Source organism: Dicentrarchus labrax, unplaced genomic scaffold (assembly GCF_905237075.1).
Source record: "Dicentrarchus labrax unplaced genomic scaffold, dlabrax2021, whole genome shotgun sequence".
Lineage (NCBI taxonomy): Eukaryota > Metazoa > Chordata > Actinopteri > Moronidae > Dicentrarchus > Dicentrarchus labrax.
Genome location: NW_026136712.1, coordinates 5,666,175 through 5,691,498, shown reverse-complemented (window position 1 = coordinate 5,691,498; position 25,324 = coordinate 5,666,175). Strand labels below are relative to the sequence as shown.

General features: G+C 42.1%; 1 protein-coding gene across 16 annotated transcripts in view; it reads left to right on the top strand.

Annotated features, from left to right (window-relative positions):
- cacna1g (calcium channel, voltage-dependent, T type, alpha 1G subunit) overlaps positions 1-25,324 on the top strand; it is a 243,457-nt gene that overhangs the window by 161,590 nt on the left and 56,543 nt on the right. For 10 of the 16 annotated variants that reach the window (XM_051417965.1, XM_051417959.1, XM_051417970.1 and 7 more), the window contains exons 15-22: positions 2,739-2,804; positions 10,901-10,994; positions 11,972-12,153; positions 12,711-13,043; positions 13,949-14,128; positions 14,748-14,848; positions 19,598-19,721; positions 24,234-24,302. In XM_051417965.1, coding sequence (XP_051273925.1) covers positions 2,739-2,804; positions 10,901-10,994; positions 11,972-12,153; positions 12,711-13,043; positions 13,949-14,128; positions 14,748-14,848; positions 19,598-19,721; positions 24,234-24,302 — 1,149 coding nt within the window. The remainder of the gene's footprint in view (positions 1-2,738; positions 2,805-10,900; positions 10,995-11,971; positions 12,154-12,710; positions 13,044-13,948; positions 14,129-14,747; positions 14,849-19,597; positions 19,722-24,233; positions 24,303-25,324) is intronic. The other 6 variants (XM_051417966.1, XM_051417968.1, XM_051417974.1 and 3 more) reach the window with 3 other exon arrangements.

Genomic DNA, 25,324 nt, shown 5'->3' with positions numbered 1-25,324 from the left:
CTTTTTAGCCAGCCCTTCTGGAGCATACAGGGCTTTATTTGAGACAGACAGAGCGACTAAGAGAAGGGAATAGAAGCTGGGATGAGTAAATCACACAAGTATTCAGCCTTTCTCTAGCTGTCTACTTGTCTCCCACTCTCTCTCTTTCTTTAAGGGGTGACAGCACCTATGCTTTGATCTCTGACGCTCTTTGGCTCTCTGGATGAGAGGAGAGAGAATAGGCGAAAGGGTGGCAGAGGGAGAGGTTGACAGCCTCATAAAATATGGATTAATTGGAATGAGCTTCTCCTGCCATTGCGCTTATCTCCTGTACAAATATCAAGTGCATGAATATAGTGAATGGAATCACATAGGAGGTGGGAGACACTGACCAAAGCTGCTTAAGACGAAGGCTTTACATGCAGGCTAAGACTGGAGTTAATGAGTTTCTGTTGAATTCTTAATGTTCAACTGAAATTAAATGAGGTTTTGCTTGGGGTATGTTTTGCCCTGGGTGCTTATTTGGTTCAAATTGTTATTAGCAAAAAGAAGAATTTAAAGTTTTATTTATTTTTCTGCAGTGACACCACCCCTTTCATTGTGAGGTGAATTTTTGGTACTGTAATTTGATTGGTGCAATATCTGTGTGGACAGGAACCAAAGATGGTTTGAATATCACTTAAAGATCCCCTCCAGACATATAAAATTGGTTATAAAAGTTTTCCCGCCGGACACAAGATGTCTCTTACTTCCCTGTAAAGTCCATTCTCAGTGTATGTGCACTGCTGGCTTCAACTTTCTACGTCACACTTGTATAATTTAAAGATTGGACTTTGAAATTGTGATGTCACAAATCATGCTCGTAGGCCCCGCCCTTTAAGATCAGATTTTCAGTGAGCACATAGAAATGTGAAAACATCCTTCGAGTGTCAAACTCTGCACATACGTCATTCTGCACAGTGAAAATCAAACATCCAACTGTATGAACAAGAAGAAGTCAGTCAACCTTATACTGTATGATTCAAATCACTGGGTTAGTCAATAGAACATTTGCTGTGAGTTTTAACAGTCTGGTTATTTGCCATGACAACAACTGAATCCATGAGGGAAAGACAGACATGACTCATTAGGTTTTTAAAAGACATGAACAAAAAGAATCAACTAGTAGCAAAGGCTGCTAACGTTAGCACTAGCGCTAAGAAAAGGTCTGTACGCTACCTGTCCAGCACGCAACGGCAGACAGACTAAACTAGCGTCTAGCTGGTGAACATTTAGCAGCTAAAGAACCAAATATTATTGGTGAAGACCAAAAAGAGAGTGAATATAGGACTTATTATGTCACATGGACAGAAACACAGCTTCAGATGAATGGTAATGTTGCTCTGTATCAGCTGTATGTGGCTAGTTTGCTAACAGACTTGCCACATAATTTTTTGCTGCCCCCAGGTGACTACAATGAGTTATTGCAAGTTTAACAGCACAATGGGTATTCTCATAGCTTGAATGCTATAAAGTGACAGACTTCTTTCCAATTTCCATTGAAGAAATTTGAAAGAATGCCTTCTTTTAACTTTTATTTCTGTTGAGAACTATGGGAAGAAAGAGAGCGAAATCTTTATAAACACCACACACACACACAGACAAACAAATGTAGAAACAGAAAACCCAAAGGTCTATTAGCTCGTGTTCTGTTCTCTCCCTCTGCTCTCCTGTATCATCACAGAGCTGTCTGCTTAATTCTCCCTCTCCTTTTTCAACTTAACATCCTTTTCTGCAAACACCAAGTTTATTTTTAGTCAGCCAAACTTTCCCTGCGTCAGGGTTGCTAGGCAACGGGCGCTTGAACGACGTGAGCTAAGCCAGGAGAGATGTATGGATGTGGAGCCAAGACACACACAGCCACGCACAAAACATTGTGTATTACTTCTGATGCCTATATTGCTCTGGGTATAAAAGCAGAGGGGAAATCATCTTATGGGGGTGTTTTTTTCAGTCCTCCTTGCTTTTATTTTCTCAGTTTAACTCCTTCCTCCATCCACTTTATCCTTCATACTCCATTTCTTCCTGTTATCCATCGTTTTCTCTCTGTGTCTCTGTCAGGCTGAGACAGTGTGAATATCCGCTGCAGAGAGTGCAACCAGACCAATCTGTTTCTTTATGGAGACTTATTAACAGCAGAGAGAGAAAAGTTGCTCTTCTTCTTTATTACACCTCTCACTATATATACCAAGAAACTTACATTCTGCACACATGCAAACACACACACACTTCACACGTAAGCACACACACACACATACTTGACAAGTCGGCAGCAGAGGGCTGCCACCACGCTGAGCACAATACATCCACAACGATGCACAGCTGCACTGCAGTGTCATTAAATTTATATGTCAAGATCATTTTCATTACTGCTTTCTGACCCAGTGATTTTCATGCAAAGCATCAATGGACCGATTGGAGGGTAAAACATGGCTGTGCTGCTCACTTCTACTCTTTTCTGTACTGACGTGTCATGCTTTCAACTAATTCAAGTTGTCAGATGCACATGTGCGGCACGTGACTGCACACTGTGGTCCGGGAGAGTTGCTTCGATATGCTCTGTTGCATGGTAAAGTCAGAATTTTACAACAAGCTGAATCTCCTTTAATTCTCTCCTTCTGCTCTTGTCTACTGCTGTGGTTCCACCTCTCACCTCTGTGCCTCTTTTCCTGTGTGCGCCTCCCTCTCCTGTCCGGCTGCACCGATCACTTCCACTATAGGAAGTGACCAAGCGGGAGGACTTGCATGCCCAGCTGAGCCTAATTCAGCTGCCTGTAGACTCAGGGGTATGTAAAGCACTGCAGCTCTGCCTTCCCCTCCCTCCATTTAATTGACTAACCGCCCTCCTGCATCCTCCCCTCTGCCCTCCCTCTCCACCCGTTGTCCTCATCCTTCCCTACAGGGGCTTTGCAGTTAATGTGTCAGATCTGTTGACAGCCACAGCTTGGAGGTTGCCTTCTTTTTATTAATGGCTGAATAAACACCAGTAGCAAGATCACTCAAAGTGTATGTAGGTCAGTTTTGCTTTTGTGCATAATTTTGGCTGAAGCTAGGTAGATCATTTATCAGATACACTAATGCTGATAATAAATTCCTGACTTATGCTGGCTACAATTGTCTTATAGGGTTACTCCACCCAAATTACAAAAATGATCTACTGTATTTTCTAACTTGCCATTAATGATATTGCGCCATGCAGATAGTTTCAATTTAATTCACAAAGGTTTTGAGATTTTCACTGCTGAATGTCTTGCTGCCAACTCAATTCAACAGAGTGCTGAAGTGGGAAGTAAGAGTACAGTTCATTTTCTATAGACAGTATCAGATGGCTTGCAATTGGAGCTTTTCCAAAGCTTGAACGGATATCAAACTCTCCCGAATGAATCATCAGTACAAAAGATGAGCAACTGTGTTAGAAAATATTTGGTTCTTTGATAAAAAACACAAAAAGTACAAGCCTGTGAACATAAATGTGAAGAGAGACGACAGCTACGACTCCAAACATGCACTCTGGTGGACAAACAGTCACAGAGCTGATTTAGTTCCCAACAACAAACAGAGGCTAAAGATGACACCTTGTAGAAAGCTGACAGTATATGTAGCACTTGAAATCAATCCATTTTTTTGAGTCTGGGTCAACTTTGAATGCATTTGGCAACTATTGTTCCTAGTTGCAACAACCACTAGTTTCTTCTCCACAGGATCAGCTGCTGAGGCTAATGGGTATCATCCAAAATATTTCTATCAAATCCAGACCAGGCCTCTAATTGAGACCTGAGTTTATTTGGCAAAATGTGTAGTCACACCAGGCTAGTAAGGGGAACCTGCATCTCATTGGGACTAATTGAAGTTTTACGGTAATTAGAACTATTGACCAGAAACCAATATAAACCAATCCATAGGTCGGCTCAATGACAAGTATTTCGAGCTCTAGCAAAAAAAAAGAGTAAGAACTGTTTTCAGCAAGGTCTGTGGATCATCCTGACTAAATAGAACATCTCTGGAAAGAGAGATTGCAGTTTGATTTGATTGAAAAAAGTAATCTTCAATTATTGCACCACAAATTGAATTACATTCACTTCCTCTGTATTGTCTCAGCAATTTAAATGTCAAAACCTCTGTTGACCTATCATGGCATGGAAATGGGGGGGGGAGCAGAGGACCTCCAACATGGCTGCCAGAGAATGTGTCACATCATCTCAAAGTCCTTTTACCTGCTTCCTGCATGATGCCCCAGCGGCTGAAACTAACCGGGGCAGTGAGTGACTTTTCAGAGGAGTTTAGGAGAGAAGACAAAGTGCTTAAACACTTGCATCACTTTGCTGTGTGTGTTATCTTTCTTTTCTTGTTCCTTTTTAAAAGCAGACTCCACATCAAACCTCAGATTGAAACCCTCCACCCTCTCTTTTTTCCTTCTAGCCTCGGGTAAGAAGGCTACACCGGCGCTGCCAAAGCATCTCCCTCTCTCAGTCTCTTTTTTATCTGGCTGGAGGTTAGAGATGAAGTGAAGGAGAGAGGGAGATGGGGGGGGTTGGGAGTGGTGGCTGAGGTGGCTTTTCGGGAGGCCCCAGATAAATCCAGTCGGACTAGAAGATGAGAGCTAATAAAGAGACGGGGTAGATCAACTTTGTTTGCATGACTCAGGCTCTTAAGGCAAGGCCAGTGCACTCTGTGAAATGAGGACTTTGGAAAACAGATCAATGTAAGTCTTGTCCTCGTGCCCTCTAATTTTACACTCTTGAATGCTATCCAGAACTGATCCAGAAGTTTTCCAAAAAGGCAAATATTCCAATTTTTTTTTTTTTATCTTCTTGAAACACAGCGGCCCACTGGGGGCACAAGCTTAATATGAGGATTTGAGTGGAGTCTTCTGTCTGGTCTAATGGTTAAACCTCTTCATATAGTTTTATAATCCTGTACTGTCTTTATAACTGTCTGTACACTTTTGATACATTGTATTGAATTGACTAGCCAATTTGTGGAAGCCCAGGGATGCCAATATTCAAATGAAACTTAATCAAATAGAAATTTGACTAAAATTGAGTTTTCCTTTTATTTTCAAGTTTTGTGTAATGAAAATGGAAATGGAAAGTCAATTTATTGTTCAGTTTCATTATCGTAAGAGCAGTATAATGCTATTCTGAAAATGATTTGCAAATGTAGCATTTAAAAAAATTTTGGGCGGTATTGATGCATTTGTTAGCTAGCAGCATGGGTTGTTCTATGCACCACTTGGTTCCAGACTGAAATATCTTAATAACCATTGGATGGATCGGCATGAAATTCGGTACAGATATTTACGTTGAATCGTAATATCTTTGGTGATAATTTAGATTTTAATCTAGCACCACCACCAGGTCAAAATTTGAATTTGTCCAAAACTTTGATTCATGACCAAATACCTGGAGGACATTCCCATAAGCCTCAACACAGCTCATAAGCAAAAGTTTACCTGCTGACACGATTAGGTAAATATCTGCTGGCACAGAAAATAAATACTCTCCTTTAAATATTGGCACTCCTGGGCTTCCATACCTGTATTCTTGTTGTGTCATTAATGCCTTGGTGTTAGTTTAGAGGTTTAAACTACAGCACAGGTATCCAATCCAATTCTGGGCTGATGAGTCTCAAATGCAGCTGTGGTAGGATACAATTTTGGTGGACACACACACACCCACAGACACACAATTACCTCCTATCAACATCCACCCCCCGTCTCCCATTTACACCCCTTCTTGAAGTGATGTGATTGAGATCCCCTGTGTGCTGCTGGTGTCTATTATTGTCTGGCTATCAGCAGCAGGCCTGGTCTGGCCCATCTCCTGCTCCCACCACTATGCCCAAATTGGGGTGGCAGAGTGTAAACAAGCTATCCAAACAACCTGGCTATTTCAGGACCAGGGATTTCCCTCGAGTCCACTCCCACCTCCCCCCCCCCCCCCACCAACTCTCCACCTTTCTCCTGTGAAACCTCTATTGTCTAATGCTTGGGGAGACCACTTCTTCTCACTGATCTTGGTTGAATTCTCCCCAAACCAAAAGTATACGCCACACTGACATACCAATACTGCACACTCTCACACTTACATAATATAATAATATCTCCTTACTCACCCAGCTAAGTATTAAAATCAAAAAGTGTAAAGACTTGTCCTCCCACTAGTCTTATAGGATGCGTTATTCTGAAAAAAAAAGAAAAAAAGTGTGTCTTTTTTTGTACAGGGATGTTTTTAAATCCACTCTGGTACGAATTAATGTCTGCCTGACAAGAATTTACACATGACATTCTAAAGAAGAAAGGAGTTAAAGAAGAAAAAAAAGAAAGACACAGAGAACAGCGACAGAGAAAGAGAAGGAAATTTGGCAGATCAGAATCAGGTCTGAGCTGGATTAATTTCTCCCTTGCAGTTTCGCCGACTCTAGTTGACTGTAGGTACGCTCTGCACACCTGACAATCGGAGGATTTTGATCTTTTGACACAATCGCACAGAACTGTACAGTTCAAACTACTCTGCCTGCCTTGACCTGCTAGCGCCACCTGTAGATATATCACTCAGATTGGACAATACTGGAGAAGACTGGCATTAGTCAAGTCAAGCCAATTGTCTCGCTGGTGGTCTAGTTTTCTTATCTATGTAATATAACGACATCAGTATTAAATTTAGACTATTTCATAGCCAGTGAAAAACCCCTTGTAAATCAAGTAAAGTGACGAACCTCAATTTTCCGAACCCTGGTTAAAGCCACATATTGTAGCCCCGTTTGTATCTGAAGTTCCCTGAAATTTTATGAACGAAAAGGTTCCTTCAGCCTGTTACTGTCTATGTTTCAGACAAATTAATCCGCTGACGTATGAAAAAGCGACAGCTGTCTACGTATTTTTTTCCGTGTGACTATAAAACAACAAGGCCAAGACTCTGTCATTGGTCCTTCTGTTGATTCTGCTTTCTTCTCTAACTCAGTGTTGATGTGTTGTAGCACAATGAAGAAAAAACAAACTGCCAGGTAAAAAAAAAAAAACGGTGGCTGAAATAAAATGCTGCTAGTAATCCACCACTCCCCAAAGTTCCTGTACTTTTAGAAAGTACCACCCCTAAGCAGCGACACTTTGGGGTGTAAAATAATGTACCCTGAACTTAATTTAGACACTCGTCCGTGAGGTTGGTGTTCCTTCAAAGGTTTCCATGTCCCAGGGGAACGTTCCTGCGGTGGAAACACAGCTTTAGTCTGTGTGCCTCAGAAAGGAGAAGGTCAGGTTGTCCTGTCGCTCTTCACCTGGGCCTGTCAGCTCATACTACAAGGTCCTCACAATAAAGCCCCTGACCTAACTGCTGTGAGTACACACACTCTCACACTCTGTCACACTGACCTTTACACTGACCAGAGGCTACTGCAGATACAAGCTCCTAAGTGATCAGTGATCAGTGCTCAGCAGGAACCAAAACCAAAACCAAAAACACAGCTGCTCTCTGTAAGCTACCCCTCCCCCTTACCTAAAAACGCAGGAGAAGGAAAGGAGATACAGGAAAGTAGAGCTCCCACAATGCTTAGTGCTAATAGTGCTCCACTGGGTTTGTCCTATCACAGCTGCCCTGTCTGATTGATTGCGTGTGGGTTGATGAGCCCTGTGGGAGAGGGGCTCCTGCTGTGGTTAAAACAGATTTTATTTTAAATTTATGTGTTGTGATAAATTGTTGCGGGTGTGGGATGTGTGTTTGGTTAGCAGTATGTCTGTGTGATGGTGGATGTGTGAACATTTGTCTGCAGTATAATCTCTATGCCCAGACATTTCTAAAATATACACTAAACTGTTCAAATGTGTGGAATCGCCTGCCACAAAAGCTTGATTCAGTACAGTCAGATTGCTGAGAGGACTAGTCTGTATTTTTTGAATGCTTTAAAAATGTAGAAAGTCTTCTTTACAAATAGATGTTATTTTGTATGAAGGGTTTGCAGAAAAAGTAATGTTTTGTACATGCAGAAAAAATGCTGTACAATGGTTCAACCAGTCTGACAACTGAAAGGGCAGAAAGAGACAAAGTAACCTCTGAGCAAATAATAAGTAAGTAAAATGTATCTATAGAGTGCTTTTCACAGACATAAGTATGGTGGTCGACAAGGGCAAACGCGCTGCAAACAGGCAAAAGCACCGCAAACGGCAAAACGCTGCAAACACGGGAATGATGCAAAACCAAAAACACACAAACACATAAAACAAATGCAACAGAAAAACGCAGCAACAGAAAAATGCTGCAATCACGGAAACGAAGCAGAAGCAAAAACTTACAAACCCACAAAACAAATGCCAAAAAAAAATGCTGCAAATACCAAAAACACACAAAACAACAAAACAACTCCAAGAGAGAAATGCTGCAAATTCGCTCCACAAAACGGAAGTGCGCCAGGCCACTACGGGGACCCGACCTGAGGGATGGACCAGTCCTGTGGGACCAGACCTGAAAGACATGATGATGATGATGAAGAAGAAGAAGAAGAAGAAGAAGAAGAAGAAGAAGAAGAAGAAGAAAAAGAAGAAAGTTTTAGAGAGGAGAGTAAAAAGGTAGGTTTGTCTTTTTTAAACACTTGGCCGTAATCTTTTATAATATTATAATTATATTATAATATTATATTATTATTATTATTTTTATTATTATAGTTGTAAGTTTGTGCTTCTGCTTCGTTTCTGTGATTGCAGCATTTTTCTGTTGCTGCGTTTTTCTGTTGCATTTGTTTTTATGTGTTTGTGTGTTTTTGGTTTTGCATCATTCCCGTGTTTGCAGCGTTTTGCCCGTTTGCAGCGCGTTTGCCCTTGTCGGCCACCGTACATAAGTCACAGAGTTTACAGAGGCAATATGGAACAACGGAGGCACAATGCATAATAGAATGAAGCAGTGTATAAATATATATACATACACAACATACACAAAGCATAACATATATATATATATATATATATATATGCATATGTATATATACACACATACATACATACACATGCATTAAATCCAATAAACAATATGCCATAAAAACATAAAATGCAGACGTGATACATGTACGTTACCCAAACGTCTGTCTACAGAATCCACAGACCGCAAGAGTGGGGCCAGAGCATTCCACAGTCTAGGCGCTACTGCCTCAAAAGCTCAATCACCACGGGTCTTAGAGGCGGGTGCGTTTTAGCAATTTAGCATGTGATGTGTAAGGTTGCAGTAGTTCAGCTACTTATACAGGAGATTGGTTGTGCAAAGCTCTGTATGTAAGGGTGAGAGTTTAAAACTGTATCCTATATGCAACAGGGAGCCAGTGAAGGGACCTCAGTATAGTGGTAATGCGGGATTGTCTATTTGATCTAGTGAGTAGTCGTGCTGTAGAACATTTTCTACAGTCCAGGTCCAGATAGCATTAACACAGTCCAGGAGCCTGGTTCCGGGTGCTCAAATATGCAAGTTTGCTGTTTGTCCCCTTTTGGTTATCAATGTAAGATTAAATACAGAACGAGCAATAACAGTGACAGACAAATTTACAGTAAATTCCCAGGTGCTCCATGTTTCCTGCCGCATTTTTAAACATGAACAAGCCACTGTGATAAATAAATAGATGCAAAAACGTGAAGAGCATGGCAACCACGGCAGCCTCCAATCAGCCCTTGAGTTGACTGGCCTCCTACTTCATTAGCATCCGCTCTCCTTACCTAATTTTCCCACACTTCACAGGTCCGGGAAAATCAGTCTGTTGCACACAAGTAGTGGCTTTAACTACAAGAAGAAAAAATGCAAATAAGTGCCCCAAAGATAGCCATACCCAACACGCCATCAGTAAACAAATACAATATGCAGTATATCGACACCCACTTTGTCTTTCTCTCACACTCATGGGAAGTATCAAGAAAGTAATTTGTTAGTTTAAAAGGAGGTGCGTGGTGATTAGGTCCCGAGGCTTTTCTGCACACAGTTTATTCACTTTGCTACCACAGAGGTCTGACTCACTGGGTCGGCATTCTATTAATCCAGCATCCACCTGGCACCCTTGCACATATTAATGGAGTCTGCAGGCTCTGGCATAGTGCAACAAATACTAGCAGGAACTCTGAGATTCACTGCAGTAGGTTTGTAAATGGAAGGCAGTGTGAAGCAGAGGCTAGAAGAGAATAATTAAGAGCCTGAGACAAGTCTGTGGAAGATAGTAAGGAGGAGTAGGAAGATATGTGAATGTGAGATACTGAGAAAAACTCATTTTGACTTCACTGTCTGGAACAATGATAGAGAACAAAACAAGGCATAAACAGTTCTGCTGTTCTGACAAAAGTCTAACTGGGTTGCTGATTTACAGATTGCTCTACACCACAAGAAGTACACTGTGTGTTGTGTGTTTGTGAAGTGTGAAAATTGTAGATCTAGCAACCACACTGAAGCTCTTTTGTAGCTGTTTACGGGTCATGGCAAGTAAAAAGAATTACTATGCGGCCAAAGTGTTTTTGCACGATAAATTGAACTCAATATATTGGCCAGGTTCTCTCTGAAAACTGCTTTGTTGCATTTGCCTGGTTGGGTCTCAGTGTGGTTTCTCTATGCGCCTCCTTGCATGAAGACACTTTACACAGTTACTCTTTCTCACCCTCTCTCTGTACCCTTTGACCTTTGAATTTTGGGATCAGGGAGACCAATAGCTCACCGGCCTGCTTACAAGAGGGAGGTTGCCTCTAGGTCAGATCTGAACAAGGATTGATGCGACATTTGGGACTGAGATACAGCTAAGCAGTGATCTGTGCTCAGAGGCAACTTCAACGCCCCCTCCACCCCTGCTTTCTGTTAACTCTACTAAGAAACTGAGACTTACAGAGGTGTTTTTCTCTAACACTTTGTGTGTGCTTTTGTGTATCAAGGGTGATGCTTCTAAATCAGGTTCGGAGATCGATTCCTGTGCGCGAAGTATGGAGGACGTAAACGGCAGCAAGAAGGATTTGTCGGCCTCTGCAGGTGAAGAATGCACATTAACTGCACATATGTATGCAGACAACACACACTGCATTGCTGCTTGAATCAGTGAGGAATGCAAAGGATTGAACTCAACGCTTTGTGATTTATCTAAGCCCCTATTACAAACACCATCTGTGTTTGCCCAGTTAACTGCTGGCATTCCCCTCTCTAATCTCTGTTAGATCCCTGCAGATTACATATTGTGTTTCCTACTTAATGTATGTAAAATATTGCGCTACGGCAGCAAGTTAGGTCGGAGGGATTTAAAGTAAACCCTGCGCAAACATTCCCCCACCTGTTCCATGTCTGCGGTCTACTGTTCTCAGTCTTTTCCCCATTGGTTTTCGACCACACTCAGTGGGCACGTGCCTTGCTGTCTCCTTGCGCAACATCAAACCAGTACAGCAGCCTCATCCATAATTCCTCATACGCCAGTTCCCATCCCCTCTGATTACTGTTTGCGCAGACTGAAAAGCCCATTGGAAACACTACTGTATGGAGTACAACTCCCAGACGTACGGTATCATCTCCCCTTCAGCCCCTTTAGATGCTCTGTATAAAACTGCTTACATAGCTGGAAGAGCCTAATATACATCTTCTAGACCTCCGATAAAGGTTGGAAGATGGAGGAATTAGTGTTATTAAAGTTGCATTGCCCTCCGCATGTCATGTATTTGTGTTACTGCCAAACATAATATTCTCTCCCACGCATCCCATAAGATTAATGCCCTGCTGAAATATTCATGTTGCTCAGTAACAGTATGAAGCATCAATTTTTAAGTGGGCTGTGCTACGTTACAGAGGGTGGACCCCTGTGGCACTCCCCCCTGTGCACCACCTCTTCCTGCTTTTCCTCCTGTTTTTATTACATTTTTATTTCTTTTTTCTCATTCATTTTCTCCTATTCTATACGTTAAACCTCGGTCATCTTCAATCCCCTTTGCTCTAACCCACTCCTAACCAACTCTCTTTACTAGTAGTGCCTGTAAATGGCCACGTGGACCTGAAGACCAGCTTGACTCCACCTGTAATTACCCACACGGCTGCCACCCCCATGCCCGTACCCAAGTTGCCTGTCGGAGGTGATCCCATCCTGGACTACGAGTCCCGTCGAGGCAGCAGCGTCTCCATAGACCCAGCCTGCTATGACAAATCCCCGGTTCGTATATTTATTCTCACACACACCAAAAGCATGTGGCAGTTATCAAGTGTAATAACCCTGTTCCAGGATGTCAGAAAGCCAGCATTAATACATGTGTAAAGGGATAAGTGCCAGGAATTACCCCCAGCCCCCACCGCCACCCAGCTTTCCCCTGAGTGTCTTTCTGAATTCGTTGTATGTGTCCTGCTGATGTGTGGAAGTCATAATGATTGATGGTGATTAATGTGGCGTGCGGTCCGACACTCTTCTTACTGCTGCCATTGCCACTCTTTATTTGACGAGCTGATGATCGGGATAAAGACCTGAGAAAATAAGCCCACATCTCTACATCTGCTGCTGTCTGCCTGTCAGCGTGAAGCTCTATTCAATTCAGCTCACGTCAGGCCGAGTCAATCCAATTCAGCTTGGTTCATGTGCATAAAAGAACAACATTGCCAGAGAGCTAAGGTTCAAGATCAACACTTTTACTTGCTGTCCCTCGTTATTCTTTTCCTCTCTCCTGCTTTTTATCACTCTGTCCTCCTATTGCCCTCCCGGCTGTCCTCCCGCTGCAGACCAGTGCCCGGAGCTCATCTCCCCATGGCCCATGTAGCTCCGGCAGCGGCTGGACCAGCCGCCGGTCCAGTTGGAACAGCCTGGGTCGCGCCCCGTCACTCAAACGCCAGAAGCGGCAGTCTGGGGAACGACGGTCTCTCCTCTCCGGGGAGGGTGGCTCTAGCTCGGAAGACGGGGAAGGTGGAGGAGAAGGAGGAGGCGGGTTGATTGAGGACGATGACGCCTCTCTGGCCAGGACGGAATCCATGTCACAGAGAGGGCCCCGACACCGGAGGATGGTGTCAGTAGAGACTCGGAGCTCCATGGATTTGCCCCCTGATGCTCTGTTGCAGGTAGATGCTGTGCGTCTATCAGGTTCTACCTTTCATTCTTCTCTGGGGTATTTGTAGTACTGCATAACATTTCACTTGGAGCACAATTGGGGTAGAAACTACAATAATACCACAATCTCCACAAACTGGAAGTCCTGCTCACTTGACAGTAGTATATTTTAGAGTGCATCTTAAAATTATATTGTCAGACTTTATGGCATTCTTCTGATGTATTAAAGTGTTATTCCTAGTCATAGCCCTAAGCAGAAGATGCCACAGTGAACATATACAGCGTTTAGAGTACGAGTGTAAAAACAAACTTTATGACCTTTTTGACATATTTGCACACATTTTAACTCAACAATGTTTGCTAGCTTTATCGACCTAGACATACACAAACACCTTCCTGCAGAACGCCAGTTGAGGTAACATGGTTAGCATTAATCACAACTTGACTCAGAAATGACTATCACTCACAAAAGGCTAAATTTGGTTTTCTTTACTCATATACCATAGAAAGTCAATTGCAGGCAGGTTTTTGCTTCCAAGAAAAGATTAGAGTAGGGGGATTTGCTGGATAAATAGTCCCCTCTGGCTGATGGAATGTTAATGAGGGAACTCACCTGCTGTCATGTTTGGCTGGAAAAGAAACCTGCATTAACAGCTCTCAGGGATACACTAGGGGAGGACCCTTGTTTTTTGGCTTGGAGGGAAGTTGCTTTGCAGGACAAAACAGGGTGCAGTTTTTTTGTAATTTTTTACAAAGACAAAGAGAAAACAAACCGAAAGGACATTACAGGGATAGCCTACATGAAACAGAACTTACCCAATCTAAACCAATTTAAAAGCCCGGCACAAAGCAAATATAGAATAGATAGAAAGATAATGAGACTGCAGCATTTACATTAGACCCTTTCCTTGTGTAGGTGCCCTATCTGTACCGCTCGGCCAGCATGCACAGCTCCAGGCCGCCCTCACTGGGCCACTTGCGGCCCCCAGGGCACAGCGACTGCAATGGGAAGGGCTCTCCGTCAGTCCTGGGCCCCACCCACGTCTCTCTGGAGGACAATACTGAAGACGAAAATGCAGAAGAGGAGCCCAACCTGGTTAGTCTGGCTGCATGTTTGCTTGTACTTGTCTTCACGATGAAAATATCCCACCAAGCATGTCAAAGACGGGGGGGGATTCTAGGGTTTGAATAAGGATTGGTTTCAATAATGGTACAGGTTGTGGTTAATGATGTAGGGGCTTTAACAGTCAGGTATAAACAAACTTTACAACAATTTTAGATCATTTGGATTTTCCAATATTAGTTAAATACATTAAAAGATGCAAATTAAATTGTATTGTTTCATTGTTTTCTCCCTTATTGCCAATGCAAAAAGGAGTGGGGAAAGAGGGAAGCCCTGTCTTACAGCCTTCTCCAAATGAATTTCATCAGATAAGAAATATTCTTAAATTGAGGGTCATTTATATAATCATTTTTAAAAATATATTATCTCAGCTATGCATTTTAATTTGCATATCATATCAGGCTAAAGCATGTCCTTGTGTTTGTTTGTAGGTGGCCCCGTTTTTGACCAACCTTGTTTTATTAATGAAACAAACAGTGTTGTAAGAACAAACACATTCTATCTGTGGAGAATGATTGTTGCTCACAATATGCAACAGGAAATTGTGAACATATGAATAATGAATGCACTGTGCACTGCCTAATCCCTCCAGGGTCGTTTTGCCAGACTGGTCCGCTGGCTGGAGAAGAAGCAGCCCGATTGGTGTCGACAGAGAGACAGCTGGTCACTCTACCTCTTCCCTCCAGAGTCAAGGTATTATTCCCCTTCTCTACTTCTTGCCTGTAATTCTTTTTCCATAATATGGGCGTTTTTACATATTCATGGAAGTTCTGGGTACACAGCACTCTAAAAGTTTCCAAAAGGAACGCCCCTGTACACTACTTCCTCCTGTGGCAGCTTGAATAAATCAGTTCACAGCACTTTTTAAATGATCTTTTGTTATCAGTGTACATTAAAAGTCTGAGCCTATTCTTGACAAGAAGAGGATTCTTAACATTGCATTTAACTGATCCCATAATGCTGACTGTAATGGCACAGGGTTTTTTGCTGCATTGTGAGCACAGCAATTTTTTCTGTCCTTCCTATATCAACTTCTGTTCCCTCCCACATTCTCACTTTAAAAGTCTCTTTTATCTGCACATTTCTGCCATGTCAGGGGTGAGTAAGTAGGAGCAAAGGGAGGAAGGGAGTTTCTCTTACTGAGTGCTCCGTGTTATCTCAGCCACGTGCTGAATCCAACGCTTCCCAACCTCCTTCGCCCCCCTCTTCCCTCACTCCTCCTCCCCTTCTGAGGCTTTGATCTGTGCATCTCTGCTGTCTGTTTAGAGGATGTGGCTGTGAAGGCAACACCAAGGAACATGCTGGCCCCAGCCTGCCGCCACGGCACCGCAACATGCTAATTAAACATCAAACAATGAGTCCCCCGCCGCAGCCACCCAATGAGAACTTAATGTTAGCCATCACCAGTGTCATGTAATGGCCAAATGAGTGGATGTTTGAAATTGTATGACTTTAAGAAACAGTATAAAATAATCCCCATCGACAGACTTACAAATGAGTTAAGACGCACCATGATGAGTTTAAATCGCAGGATTCAATGTACATTGAGTGTTGTGAGGTAGCAGATAGCTTAAAACGCTAGCGCTGTATGGGCATGAAACATGACTTGTATCAGTGTTTATAAGCTATACACTATTAGGTTCTTTAGTCTGTAGCACACAATGAGACAAATGTTGGCTGCCATGGGAAACATTCTCCTAGAGACTTGTGAAATATGTCCTACAGCAGTTTTATTATTTAGTTTATATTTCCCACAATTGAGAATTTAAATTTCATTTCAAATTTAAAGGTAAAATCACTGGGAGGCAGCCAGCATCTTTATCAGTATGAATATTTTTTCCATTGATTTGCATTGAGGACCTAGTCTATCTGTGAATTTGAGCCTTTTTAAAAGTTTTGAATGGTTCTCCTCTCTGTTGGCTGTATTATATAATTTGGAAAAGGTTAATAGGAAAAGCTCCCTGTAGCCTGTTATTGTCAGAGTATTAAGAAAACTGAAGGATCTTGGCTCAAAACGGGCTTCTAGCTGGCTTTCAATCGCAGCAGGCCACAAGCTTTGGCTGTCGCTGAGAGTGACACCGAGGACACAGGCTCTGCGTGGCGCCCATTCTGGCCTTGAACCACCGTGGACACCCGCCTGTGCTCACAATCACATCAAGAGACAGCAGCATGGTGGGAGGCCCGGAGTCCAGCGGCTTTTCACATGGACCTGAGTTCACCTCAACCTGCCTTTGTGCTTGCTGTTGTTACCGCTGCTACTGATGATTACTGCAGGGGAAGTTTTAAATGAGCGGAGGAGTGGGCCCGGCTATGAGGGCATACTGTGATGTAGTCACTGCGATAAGATGTGTTCAAACACTGGGACCAGGGATGTGTGGGGCTCACTGAGAGTTGTGCACGTGGTCCCTCATACAGTACACGATGAGATCATGTGGAACTAGACTGAACCTTGTGGGGGAAGTGGGTCATCTTTGCAGCACAGAATAAGATACAGATAAAAATAGTACAAATAAACAGCAGGGAGGACACTTCAGAATTTAGTAAGAGGTGAAAGTAATGATCTGTGGCATATTTATGTCAAAACTCTCTGTGTTGCTACTTTCCAGTGCCGACTGATGTAACATAAAAGCGATTCAGCCGATAGCTGAAGAATACACAAACTGTTCTCAGCATATGCCAGCTCTTTCTTGGAAAGCAGTCATCCAGCACACAGGAAGTGATGCGGTTTATGGCTCTGGTTTGTTTGGAATGCACAGAAAAAGAAGAACTGGGTAATTAGCATGAGCGGCTCTTATCTCTTCTAGCCATTCTACACAAAGAGGCCATGCCACTGCCTGAGAAACCGCCTCAAGAAACTCAAACTTCTTTAGCAGGGAGAGGATCCAAGCAAACGCTACCACCTACACTGTTGAAGTGGTAGGGGACTTCTGGGAAATGCAGTGCATAAAGACCACAGAGATGTTCAAAGACTTAAAAAATTAAGATGAAGAAACTGAAGAGTGGGTTGACTGTGTTAAAATCTGAAAATTTAGTGGGAAAAAAAGAGTCAGAAAGTATAGATTTACAACTTTAAATGAGAGAATTTGTAAGAGAGTAGTGTTTGGACGTGCTTGGTGACATTTTAAAAGTACAAAACTGACACTAATCAATATTTAAGTCAATTATGTCAGCTGTCATTTAGAAGCAATTGAGGCACCGATGCCAGAAAACTCAAAAGGTCAGTAAATATCATTAGAGTGGAAAACTTCAAACACTTGTCAAAATCTTTATATATATAAACATCAAGATGTCAGTGATTATTCCAAATCCCAGGTCTGACTGTATTTTTGCATCTGGGGCGTGGGGTGACAGGTATTTGGTGCGTGCGTGTTTGTAAGTCTTGGGGCCCATTTGAACTTCACATTAAAGTTCTCAGTCAGACGTTGGCCCTTCAAAATGTGGAGGAGGCGGAGGAGGCAGAGCTGGCACCAGAGGCGGGTGTTCGCAATGTGTCCTCCCTTCCCTCCTGCTTAAGGAAAACAATTCAGCATCAAGGCTCTGGCGTGCAGATATCAAAGAAGAATTACCTCATCCAGTCTGTATACTGTATGCATAATGATCACCACAGTCAGATGACACACACACACACACACACACAACATGCACACAGACTCAGCAAACACTCAGCAGTGTTGACACAATGGTGTCTGCATTGTCAAATAAAGCCAAAAATCCAGATCCCAGCCTCACAATATTGTCCCCCACTGAACACTTAGATATGAGCCATCAAAGCAGATTTGATGCACGGTTAAATCCTTTTCCAGTGCCATATATAACAAGCGTTCCCTCTTTCTTTCGCGGTTGTCACAAGCTCAAAGCCTGGGAACCTTTTCATGTTGTGTAATGAAAGTCAGGCATAATTAATGACTTCTAATTGTACAGCGGTTCATTACAGAGTTATATGAGACAAGCTCTCTTAAATTGAATCTTCCATTACTGGTGTACACAGTGTTTCAGTAAATGTCCTTGTACAGTATGTAATACAGTTTGAGGTTTTATAGAACCCGCCCGTACTAAACTGCAATCTGGATTGGCATTAAGTGTTTCCATGAGTATTTACATTGACATGTTTACATGTACAAAGTATTCAACTTTTTGCCCTCAGTCTGAAAAAGACAATATTCACACTAAGCTGTTTTAAAATTAATCTTCCACTAATAGTCCAGTTTGTTTGCAGCTGTGCATACTCTGATACCTAACTATTATTGATGTACTGTACCGACCTACAGAGGAATTTCTCTCCTTTTCAAGATGCAGTCACGCTACTCCCGTGGTAAAAGTAGAAGAGATGGAGCCATTTTGCCTCTTTGCGTCAAAAGAGGTTTTTTTCAGTTTTCCACCAGTGGCAGACTTATTCGACTGTGCAAACGCATTCTCCTTCTTTCATTTGTTCAACCACATTCTTGAAGAGGTTGTTGTCGTCATATTTGCTTATGTCCAAAAAGCTGTTGATGTCCAAATCTCTCACTATGTTTAAAAGTAGTTGTGTTTCTATGGGCTTTTCCTTTGTGCATGCATCTTTACTCCGGCCTTCCAAACTGTTGGCTAGTTGGTTTGTCTAAAACGCACAAAGCTGTAAACAGGTAAGAGACTGTGTGTTGCAAACAGTAGTAAAAAAAACAAACAGATGAGACATCTGAATGCGCTATATACATGTGCAAAGAAACCTGAATAATATCAGCACAAGCCACATGTCTTAACCGGAAAATGCTACATATGGAATAAAAAAATATAAATAATAAAATATATATTATTATATAAAAGTAAAATTAGTGTGCATGTAAGCATATTCATTGTCATGCTACTTTATACTTCTAGTCAACTACAGTTGACCAACATAAACAAACAAGACCATCAATGAGGAGATTGGCTATTTTAATATAGTTATTCTTAATATCTGCCATTGGGTCAGATTCGGTCAGATTCCCCTCCAAATCAGTGACTTGATGCGGTATGAACACTACCGCTTTTGTCCACAGGGGTCGCCAGAATCAACACGAAATGAAAGTTGCTTGTAGCTGCTTTAAAGAGCCCCTGTACGTTTCCCATGTCCAACCCACAGTGAATGCTGTTTTTTTTATCGTGGCCACAATCGTTCCTTAACCTTAAACACATGTTTATTATTGTCTCCATGATGACGAAAGTCCCCTAGCCTTAGCAAAGTCGTCATTTTAAACCAAACCACAATGTTCTAACCAAGTCATTTTGAGGCCTAAACCTAATCAAGCATTGTCACATCATAAAACAAATTCATTTATATGTAGCTTCTGGTTATATGTACAAAGCAGTTATTGTGGGGTAATTTATCATTTTATCATACCAAAACACACCCTTGCTTGTTTTATATGTTAAGTCAATATCCAGTGTCACTGAAGTTTCAAATTTCTGTGTATTTTCTGTCAGGTTTCGGATCCTGTGCAATAGGATCATCACCCACAAGATGTTTGACCATATTGTGTTGGTCATAATCTTCCTCAACTGCATCACTATCGCCATGGAGAGGCCTCACATCGATCCCACCAGTGCTGTGAGTCTCAAATCATTTTTAAGAGCATAAACACACTTGATTAAGTACACACTGTGACTGTTAGCTCTGTAAATTCAGCCTGTGAAAAGATGCGGAGTGTGTTGCCTTCGTGGTCTTTAAGGGAAACACCGAAAGAAGTGGAGTCAAAAGGAAAGACTGGTAGACAGCCAAAGAAGCATATACCCATATCTATGTGTGTGTGTGTGTGTGTGTGTGTGTGTGTGTGTGTGTGTATGTGTGTGTGTGTGTGTGTGTGTGTGTGTGTGTGTGTAAAGAGAGATAGAGACCTGAAATGTATGTGTAGAATCAATCATGAAGGAACTTGCTGGCAGCTCAAGAAAGTACAAACAGAAGTGGAGGAAAAAGGGAGAAAGTACCTGTCAGCAAGTCCAACCTTGATGGCTGCTGGAACAAACACACATTCACACACATACTCGCCCCTAAACAGAATTACTACTGTAGTTTCCTCTCTGCAGAGAAATGGAGTGGAACATTGTGTAAGCAGGGAATCACTCCTGTTTGACTGTGAGCCAGTGGCTTTGGGTAATGTGTGCTATACCCCTGTATCTACTGCACTGCATCATCAACACCATCACCTCCTTAGTTAATGCACCATCGCTTCAGATAGAGAAGGCCTGGCTGAATGCCTTGCAGCAACACACACACACACACACACACACACACACACACACACACACACACACACACACACACACACACACAGACACACAAACACACATATATCTAACTGTATGTCCTTTCCTACTTCCAGTAATAGCAGCAGAACACAGCCCAGCCACTCCATGCATAAACACAATAATTATCACTGTTTGATTTTTTTTTTCTCGCTGAGCGAGGTGTTCCGTGGATGGGCCTAATTGCGTTTCGGTCTCGCTGGAACACTCCATTCTGCTTGTTTTGCGACTGAAACACGGAGGAGACAGTGCCGTTGTAATTGATTCAATTATCTGTGGGCTGGCGTACGTGGCTAATGTCCAGGAAAGGAGATGTTTAACAAATGGAGGCCGCCCCACAGGCAGCCCGGTCTAATCAGGGCAGAGAGATCACACACACACACACACCTAGATGAGATGAATTAATGTCTCTCACCTTTGCACACGCACATATGTAAATACAACAATGCACAAAATCCACCACTGCAGCCACACTGACATTCACATCAGAGAGCAGTATTTTCAGATGCAGATGTATTTTGTCAGTTTCCTGCCGTGGCCGCTGTGTCCAGTCGGCACCCTGAGGCCATTATTGAAATTAGATGGAAATATATGACGCAGCAAGCAGCCCAAAACAAGAGAATGAGCAGTCATTACGGGTTTGAGCTGTGATGCTTATTGCGCCAGAACTAATTTGCCCGGGTGGTCATTGCATGATGCTATCTGTTTCTCTGTGTGGGATGTTTTGAATTAATGAAGCCGATTGTGAATCGATCTCCACTCGCTGGTCCTGTTTTGGCTCTGTATAACAACCAAACATGTATAATTTATCACTCCGCTGCTACTCTTTTAAAGTACCTGCTTTACATCACCTGCGGTGCCAGCCTGCCAGAGGACGTGTTGTATTCTTTAAACAGAAATGTACTCATTGTTACAGAGATAAAATCTTTTAGTCACAACATTTTAGTGTGGAATGCTGGCTGAATAATTAGTTTATTGTCCTGGAAGTTATGTCACACACTTTGTATTTGGCTTGCAGTCCTTTGCTGTTTTGGTTTGGTGCTGGAGGTTGCCTGGATACTGTAGCTCAGTGGAAATGATTGAGGATGATTATACCACCTATTACGATTTATTATTCTTAATTGAGCTAGGGGACAATACATCACTGTCTAGAGGTTAAAATTGAATTATATCAGCATTAACAGTATAAAATACAATCAATCTAAGTTTTCTGCATCCACGTCATCTGCTCCGTACAACATTAAGATAGAGAGATGGCGCTGCACACTTGTCTGTGATGAAAGCTTTCTAGGAAGTGTGGGTTGACTCTCGTTTTGTGCTGCTCAGGAATACGGGAAGGCTTTGTAATGGCATAATTGAATGTTGCATTAAGCAGGATTTTTATGTAACAGTGCAGTGACCTACTAAATTATTGCTATCATTATACATTTCCTTAAAAGTTAGAGAGATACTGTGCGTCTCCAGCATCTAGGGGCTGCCAGTGTACAATGCCTAGTGGAGCACTGTAGATTACCTACTGGAAGTGTTTGGTTTCTTGTTTTCACTGTTTTGTAACTAAGCAAAGTGCCTCTCAGTTTAAGTCATTGCTGGCCTCTGTTGCATGACTTCAAAACAAGCCGAGCAACAATGATCTTTTCAGGCTGACGGCTTGCTTGGTGCCCTGAGTTGTTGTCAGGCACACTGGAATCCAGGCGACGAACCGGCAATAACACCACCACCGTTAGAGATAAGGAAAGAGAAGGAAGCAAAAGGGAAATGTTTTAATTCGTTTGAGCCCTTGATTCCTGTCTGTTTCTTTCAGTCACCTGAAATTGAGAATTGTTGGGAAAGCACTCGGGCAAATTGTCATTCAGCATTTTTTAATTAGGGTACTTATTTGACTGAGTTGATTATGTGCTCTTTATGTGCAATATTTTAGCTAGCAAACTATATTTAGCCCGCTAGAGAGCAAATGCTCAGTTTCTTCAACATTGTTTATTTTATTATTTGGTTCATTTAAGTCGAGTAAGTCAAATAACATGAAAAAAACAACCTAAAGTTGATACTTTGCTTATTTTTGGTATCTAAAATGGAAACAGCTGACATGCTAACGTATGTGTTACAGTTTAGACTTGGATACAATTCTGAATGTATGTCTAATTCTTTATTTAGACTTTTCTTATCATTTAGTTCCTTCCAGTTGATACTGTGCTTCATTTTAGCTAGCTAGCTAAAAGGCGCCATTAATTTATTTTCAATTTTGTGTAGCCAAAATATACAGGCTGACATGCAAATTTAGGCAAACTGGTGAATTCATGTCTAAAAATTTTTTTTTTTTTAGTTTTTTTTTTTTCCTTTCAGTTGGACTAATACAAATAAATAAATAAACATTAATAGCCACATATGAAAAGTTTTTTATTGCCAGCTAACATAGCTACAACTATTTACATAATTTTCCTCAACCGCCCAAGCTAAAGTCTAAACTCGTAATCTTATCTCCTACCACAAGCCTGTTTTAAGTATTTTTTTTGGCTTTATTGCCTTATTATAGGACAGATGAAAAGACAGGAAAGGGAACCAAGCAGGCAATACCCTGGGCCCGCAAGGACTCACCCATGGTCGCCAGCTCACCCACTGACAACCGCCCAGCTACAGCAAATTTAGGCAAACTGTGAATTCATGTCTAATTATGGCATGATTCCCCCCCTATCTCCCCCCACTTCTACTCTAATCTCATCTCCTACCACAAGCCTGTTAGTTCGTAATGAATGAAAGTATGGAAACTCGTTGACAGAGGACAGGAATGGCTGCTGTCAAGCCTGGAATTTATAAACCCTCTCAACGGCAGCATTCCCAGTGATGTCATGCCTAACATTCCCATAGACTTCACGAAAAACGCTGCAGGACTGCCATGTCTGTGTTTGTGTGTGTGATTTTGTGTTCCTCGGAGCATGGGTGATGGTAGTCGGAGGCCGTGGGAAAGGCAGCCACCTACACCCGCTCACATGCACACACACACACACACACACACACACACACAGACATGCACATGCAGTACATAGACAGTCAGTGGCAGGACGGGGTTGTGTCTCCTCAGACAGAGGGGAAGTAGGGTAAATAAGCAGGCAGTGAAGGGATCTTATTCTTGCTAGCTTGCTTGTTTTCTCTCCTCAGTCCTTGTTTAGCTCAGTAAATAGGCTCCCATCCTCTGCGGCCTGCACACACACCACTGAGCCATGCTTCCTCTGGCAATTAGGGAAGCATGGAGTGCAGTAATGTGTGTATAGATGGAAATCTAATAGCTCGGTCCTGATGGTTGTGTTGCGTGCACGCTCACAAAACAAAATGACGGTGCTTGTTTTTTTTATTGACTGTATCTTTGATGAAACAATTGACGGCCCGATGCAACATGCTCCTGTCATTGGAAAACTGCCAATTTCATCCTTAAATTCTTGTTGCACAACACAACTGAAGCCCAGTGTTACACAGGTGATATAATGCCACTTGTTCCCACTGCAATTCAGCTGATTCAGGCAATTTTTGTTCTATTTGCACTAAACAAAACTGTGGATAACATTGTCATATATAAATGGAAATATAAGATTTTAGGCCTAAAGATTAGATGCCTTGTTTGAAAACTTCCTGCAGTGCTAATAAGCAGTAAACTTTCTATTTGCCTGTCAGCCATCATGAGTGAGTGCAACAGGGAAAACAGTTTGTGAAATAGCTCCTTCATACATTATTCAGGTGATCTCTTTTATTATTTGCTATTGGTGCTATAACAGTAGCATGTACTGTACCTCAGCTCAACCAGGTCTTTCTGCCTTCTTTACTGCAGGAGCGGATCTTCCTCAAATTGTCCAACTACATCTTCACAGCAATCTTTGTGGCTGAGATGACTTTGAAGGTAAGACATTCTGTTTTTTAAACCTCAGTGCAAGTTTTGTGACAGATTTTGGTCATTTTAGCCATTATGCAGGGTGCAAACTACTGAAAACATAATTTCTGAAATTTTGGGGGGTCTCTAAAATATTGACAATATGTTATTTTTGCCATGCATTTCTGTTTCTCTATATCTGCATCATCATGGATTATGTGTAAACTTAGGCTACTAAGCCTAAGCTAGTGGAAGGAGTGAGTTCGTCTCCATCTTAGAAAGAAACAAGGTGTGACACATCTGTGTTAACTGACAAAAATTTTGCATAAAATGAAAGAACCCGAACCAGACTCCAAAAACCGCTTAGACACAGAGCTGCAGAGAAAATACAGTCTGCCTGATACCTGCATGTACCGTAAGCCCCCAAAAATACAAATGAAAACAGAGTTAAGAGGGAGCAAAGGGAGAGGAAGGGGAGGAAGAGAATGAGAGATTGAGACTCAAACATTTGGTGAACACACACACAACACGCACACACGCACTCTCAGGGCTGTTTCATAATGCTAAGTGGAGGATTGTCTCGCCAGTATTCAAATGGACCAGCTTTGAATGGAGGTCCATGCAGGCGTGGGCAGGAGTGAGCAGAGGCAGAGGCAGAGGCAGAGGGGAGGAAAGTTCACGGGTGTCACTCATTCAAAGTCTCTGTCTCTATTTCTGGCCTCAGTGCAATTGGCGTACTCACGGACGTAGGGCCTTCCACACACACACACACACACACACACACTACACATACACACACAGAGCACTGGTTGCATCATTTAGTTTTCAAGTAATCTTGGCGTGCAAAAAACACAACCGATGATTGGTTATCAGCAGACATGTTGCCAAATCAAAACATTGTGGGTTTTGAGGAACTATTTAATTAAATTTCTATTCTGTAGAATAATAATACCAGTAGCGGAAGAACTATTAGGATCTTTCACTTACATAAGTGTTGGACTCAAACTAAAAATACACCATTACAAGTGAGAGAGTCCAGCATTCTAAGTTAA